This window comes from Apis laboriosa, unplaced genomic scaffold, assembly GCF_014066325.1.
Source record: "Apis laboriosa isolate Shangri-la unplaced genomic scaffold, ASM1406632v1 scaffold53_cov140, whole genome shotgun sequence".
NCBI classification, from domain to species: Eukaryota; Metazoa; Arthropoda; class Insecta; order Hymenoptera; family Apidae; genus Apis; species Apis laboriosa.
This window is the reverse complement of record NW_025223656.1, coordinates 719,746-726,406: the sequence shown is the minus strand read 5'-3', so window position 1 is coordinate 726,406 and position 6,661 is coordinate 719,746. Positions and strand designations below refer to the sequence as shown.

The window sequence follows — 6,661 nt, the reverse complement described above, 5'->3', positions numbered from 1 at the left end:
TGTCAATTTTATTTACCACTAATATTAAATATTACAATTTTATATATTATATGATACATTATATATATTAATAATCTTGAAAACGATAAAATAATCGAAATTAAAGGTAAAGGACAATAAACATTATCAAATCCATTCTATATCTCGTGTGATAATATATCTATGATATGATAAATAACTATTTGCACTCTATCGATAAAATCATGATACAAATTAATACTCGATTTTGCTACTATGTGGCGCATATATTCAAGAATTTTATATAAGATTGGAAATCTTTTAATACGCCATTTTAAAGTGCAGTGTCATCAGCGCGCCGTATAACGTAAATTAACCGCGTGTATTTTAATATATTTATCAAAACAAAAAAGGCAAAAAGTTTTTAAAAGATCAAATATGTCAGGAGGAGCACTTTTTGGAAATAATGCTTCACGCAGTACTCCTAAAAATTTAGTTGAATTTAAAGCAGGAAAAATGACTATGAAAGGAAAGATGGTTTATCCAGATATTCGAAAAGGCCAACTTTACGTTTATCAATCTGACGATTCATTAATGCATTTTTGTTGGAAAGATCGTGTATCAGGATATGTTGAAGATGTAAAAAATATTATTATCTTTAAAATTTATTACAATTTAAAAATGATAAAAAATTTTATTGTTTATAATATTTATATATATGCACATACATTATAAATTTTTTTTTTCTATATATAATTTTTTGTAGGATTTAATTATTTTTCCTGATGATTGTGAATTTAAACATGTTCCTCAGTGTAAAACTGGAAGAGTATATCTTTTACGATTCAAGTCATCCAACAAAAAATTTTTTGTTTGGCTCCAGGTAAAAAATAATTCTTAATAATAATATTATTAATTATAATTATGATATTTTTATTTACATTTCATATAAATTATATTATTATAATATAAGAAAATATATATATATATATATATATATACTATTATAATAAAAGAACTAAAAAAAAATGTATAAAAATTTAATTAAAATGTATAGAAAGATTATCTTCAAAATAAAAAAAAATTAATAAATTATTTTTTAATTAAAATTTTTTAATCCAAAATAAAATATATTTTTATTGTTTTAATTAATAATTCATTAAATTTATTTTTTTATTAACAAAATTATATATTTTGTTATAAATTAATAATTAAAATTAAAAAGTTTAATAATCATAATATTTTTTAATTATTAATATATCAACATTTCAAAAGTAATAATTATATATTTTTTAATATTTGTATCAAATATAAAATGTACTTTAAAAACTTATATTGTACATATATAATAAAATTAAAATTACATTTGTTAATAAATATCATGATATGCTAGAAAACATTTTAATGATAAATATTAGTTATAAAAAATGTTGTAATAAAAATAGGTTATAGAATTACAGAAATATATTGTATAAATATATATAATTTATAAAAATATATAAGCATCTTACACATTTTATGTGAAATATAATATATAATTTTACAAACTTTAATAAAACATTTTCATAATTAATTAATATTTAATTATACAGGATCTTAAAACAGATAAAGATGAAGAATATTGTAGAAAAATTAATGAAGTTCTAAATAATCCACCAACTCCTGGATCACAAAGAAGTGGCAGTACAAATCCAGAAGGGGATCTTCAAAATTTATTGAATAATATGTCACAACAACAATTAATGCAATTATTTGGTGGTGTAGGTCAAATTGGTTTAGGTAGTTTATTGGGTACAATGAATAGACCTCAAGGTGTGCAAAGTACTAGAGCTTCTACAACAACAGCATCAACTCGAGTTACTACAAATACTTCAAGACCTACTACACAAATGGTATCTTCATCAGCCTCTGCTAATGATTCTTCTAAAACTAATGGTAAGCATATTTTATAATATAATATTATAATATAATGCTTATATATATGTAAGCATTATGTAAATAATTTACAATGATTTATATGCAGTTTTTATTTAGGTGATAATAAATCATCACGAATATCAGATACATCAACATCTGGATCAACAACAAATACAAATAATAAAATTCAACTTAGTGATTTACAAAACTTTTTATCAGAAATTCCAACAACTACAGGAACAGAATCTGTTGTTCAGGTAATATCTTTTTTTCATAAATTTATTTAATTATTATTTTCTTTAAATTTCAGCTTCTCAAAAACATTATTATTATAAAACTGTCATATTTAAAATTTAAACATAAATTTAATATTTAGATATAGCTTTAATATTATTCTATCAATATTACCCTTTTTATTAATATATTATATAATAAAATAAAAAATACAATAGAAAAAGTAATATATATTTTTTTTAAAAATTTATTTTATGTACACAATAGCTTTCGTAGATACACTTATTTTTGCTTATATTTATAAGAATTAAACTTTTTATTATATTATATTATCTTAAATATTTAAACAGTTTCTAATAGTTCATTTTGAAAAAAGACATAATTTTATTGTTATTTAATATTTCTTTAAAATATAAAATATTAATATTATATAGATTTCATTTTAATTTAATTAGTGAAATATCTCTAAAACTAAGCTATATCAAAAAAATGTTTTAAACAAAACTAGAGTTCAGAAAGGTTTAATATTGATATTTTCTTGACATTGAATCGAAATCATTTATATATCGCATTAAATTTAGTTTTTTTAAATAAAATTCTACTTTTTATGACAAATTTCGATTATCTAATAAAAACAAATATTTTTTCTTATTGATTTTTCAATTTAACTTTTTATTTTCAAAATATATAAAGGATTTTTTGAGATTTTTTTTCTTTCTAATATTGATTATATTATTATTTATTGTTTTATTGTTATATTAATATTGTTTCATTGATATGACAACATAACTTGTGATTAGTATCATATTTTCATCAATCATCAAGTATCATGATATTGATTATTTTATTAGTTTTAAGAAAGAATCTTTTCACTAATTAAAACTTAATATTTCGTCACTAATTAAAACTGATAATTAAAATTTAAAATTTTTATATTTTTTGTAAATCATGAATTTACATTTATCACGAGAATATATAATGGAAAACTTTTTATATAATATAATTTACTGAAATTCAACAATATAACAAATTTTAATTCTTTATCATGTGAGAATTAATCAAATCAAATATTTCGAAAAACAGTTAAAAAAACAATCATATTGAAAAATCGATAAGAACAAAAAGTAAAGTAAAAAAATTTTTTTATTAAAGAAATTATTAAAAAAAAAGGTTCTCACTTAAAGAATTAAGTTTACTGCAATATATAATTTAACTTAATTTTATATCAAAATCAATCATTTAATAATTTCAATAATTTCAATAATTTTGAAAATAATGTTTTAATTTAAATTTTTAATTTTTTTTTAAATATATAAAAATTCTTCATTTTTTATTATATTATTTAATAAGTAATAATTTTCTAAATAATAAAAATTCAATAAATTTTTACAATATATAAAAATTATTTAGTTTTTTAAAAGTTATTTTATAATATATAAATATGTAAAAATTTTTAACAATATTTAATTTAAATACTTAAATATATAATTTAAATATATTCCTATTTATTTTTTATATGAATTTTTATTTTTTTTATTATATTTTTTATTATTTGTATATATTTTTTGAATATATTAAAATAATTAAAAAATAATTTAAAAATTTGTATATTAATGCAATATATAAGTAAAAATACATTAACAAAAAATTACAATAATTACAATAATATTATTATATTTAATTAACGAAATAACATAAAGAGATATATAAAAAAATATAAAAATAAAATAGTAAAATAACAAAAAGGAAAATATAAATATGATCATATAATAAAATTTAAAAATATTTATTAAATGAAATGAATTTATTTATGTTTCATTTTCATTAAAAGAAATATATTTAAATAATAATTTAGTAACAATTCAAATTTTCATTTTAGCATATATTTTAATATTTTAATAGCATATTACAATATTTATTTTATACAATACAATGATACATATTATATGTATATAATAACTTTATATTTATATTTAACTTTATATTTATCATATACTATATATCATATATATAGTAAGTATATAATATATAAAAGATATAAGAAATATATATATTCATCTTATTATTTATATTGTTATAATGAATTTGATTTATATAAGATATATTTTATTTTTTCTTTTGATAAAAAATTTCTTCATATGTGATATAAAAATTTTATGGTTATAATCTTAAATTTATTTATGTATCGAAATTTTAATTTACACACACACACACATATATATATAGACGCCATCCACATAAGTATGTGCGTACACTGAACTATATATCACGTAATTTACGAAATATAATACATATTTTATATTATTTAATTATATTTTTTTAATATTGTATAATTATACTTTATTCAGCAATAACAATGATTAAATAGTATTTATTATAATATGTTATCTATGTCTTATTATAATTATATCTTTTTTTACAGCTGTTATCATTATCAGGAACAAAATGGTATTCTTGATAACGTGCTTGAAATGATATTTCATTGTTTAATAATTTAAAATTATCTTCCTAAACAGCTCTTCAAAGACTACTCTGTTATATGTTATTTTTTACACGACGAAATTTATTTGATATAAATTTTATGAAAATGTGAATTAATAAATTTGAAGGCCAGGTAGTAACAAAAATTTTATATAATTTATTTTATATATTTATACAAATAACTATATGTAGTTTTTTTTTTAGTTGCAAAAATTAACATACATGTCATATAATTATAAATATTATAATTTTTTTTTCTTTAATTTATAAAATATTTTATTTATTTTTTTAATAATAATACATTTTTTTATTTTTAATTATAATCGTAAAATTTCCAATTTATTTTAATTAATTGATCGATTAATATTATTTATAAAACTTAAATATATTACTTAATGTATAATTTATACAAATGTTATATTTGTCTTTACTAGTTTTTTACTAAAACTAATATGATTTTAATTCTATTAATTCAAGTAAAAAATTTATTAAATTTATTCATTAAATAATACATAATAGAATAATTGTTTACACAGATTTTATATGTTTTAATTTTTATTTTATTGTTTGTATGCTATATTTTTCTTTATATTATAACAAAATCAAAAAATAAAATAAATCAGTAAATAAATAATATTTGTTAAGTATTATAAATTTTAAATTTTAGCTGTGTAACGTATAAATTTTTATCATTTCATAGAATCAATGGTATCAGCAGTATCTGAAATGCTATATAAAGTGACAAAACTAATACTATTCGTATAAAGTCAAGAGACAGAGGCATGGTTCTTTCGTTATTTAATATTCTTTTCCACATGAACTTTTCCTGGCTGTCGGAGACTCTCGCCCTACTGAGCAGTTGGGGAAGTTTCTCTGGGATTATTTGTTGTTTTCGGCCACCTACAGCACAGCTTATTGTCCGGCAGAGGGGAGTAGCAACTGAGCTGACCAATGCCATCCCTGCGGCGATTTCTGCAACGGAAAACTTGGAGCGTGCAATGAGCCCGCACTTACCACCAGGGGATCACCTGTGTACCACGCTAGTGTCTCCCCAGTTCTCCCAGGCGCTATCAATGTTCTGGTCTGCTTTGCAGTCAGGCCAGGCGGGACCTGTCATCCGTCAATTTGGCTTGGGTCCAGATGCTGTCAATGCTGCAGCCAGTGGAAACATTGAAGAATTCGTCACTGCCCTCGAGTCAGAAGCTAAAAGTGGCCAAGAACAAACACAGCAAGGACAGGAGGACAAAAATACTAAACAAGTTCCACCAACATCTAGTCCTGATAAGAAAGGTGATGATGATGAAGGATTAGATTTAGATTAAAAACAGAACTTAACAAGTCTGATTTTCACTTATATTTTCATTTAGAAGATATACAATATGTATCACATTATAATCGTTTATGTGTAATAAATAATTCCTGAGAGAATGATGTACTTTGTTATAATATAACATTTTCATATCCTTGTAATTGTAAATATTAAATATATAAAAATTTTTAAATACTAAGTTCAATAATATTTGTATAATAATAAAATGTTAATAAATAAGTAAAAATAAAGAAAAAATTATTCAAAAATTATCTTAAAATTAATGAGTTTTTTATTTTATAATATATTTAGCTAATATTATTAATAATGTAACGAATATATTAATATTTGTAATATTAATCTATTCATATATAATATATAATATTTATATAAATATATTTATAATGTATATTATACAATTTATATAAATATATTTATAATGCAAATTATACAAATTTAAAATTTTAGTCTATAATTATTGTTTTATCAAATTTTTAAAAATTATATTTTAAATCTTTAATATTTTAAATATATATGATATATTATTATATTATTTAATATATTATTTCTCAGTTAAATATTTTTAAATAAAGTATGTAATTATATTTTAACAACAAACAAATACATAAATAAAAGAAATAAAATTGTTTAAGCTTATATGTTTACATACAATTTTCATTTTTTACAATTTTTAATCGCAGGAATATAATTAACCAATAGAGACATATTATTTACGACGCATAAACATGTTATTGGCTGACA

At 19.1% G+C, this 6,661-nt stretch overlaps 1 protein-coding gene across 2 annotated transcripts; it reads left to right on the top strand.

Annotated features, from left to right (window-relative positions):
• The first annotated feature begins 300 nt into the window (after nucleotides 1–300).
• LOC122717556 (proteasomal ubiquitin receptor ADRM1-A) lies at nucleotides 301–6,018 on the top strand. 2 transcript variants are annotated; one of them, XM_043941763.1, is made up of 5 exons: nucleotides 301–597; nucleotides 725–841; nucleotides 1,551–1,893; nucleotides 1,993–2,132; nucleotides 5,685–6,018. In XM_043941763.1, the coding sequence occupies exons 1-5, from the start codon at nucleotides 397–399 to the stop codon at nucleotides 5,910–5,912; spliced, it is 1,029 nt and encodes a 342-aa protein (XP_043797698.1). In that variant the 5' UTR covers nucleotides 301–396; the 3' UTR covers nucleotides 5,913–6,018. The 2 variants fall into 2 exon arrangements, with proteins under 2 accessions (XP_043797698.1, XP_043797697.1); XM_043941762.1 differs by having other exon boundaries at nucleotides 5,517–6,018.
• Nucleotides 6,019–6,661: the final 643 nt, after the last annotated feature.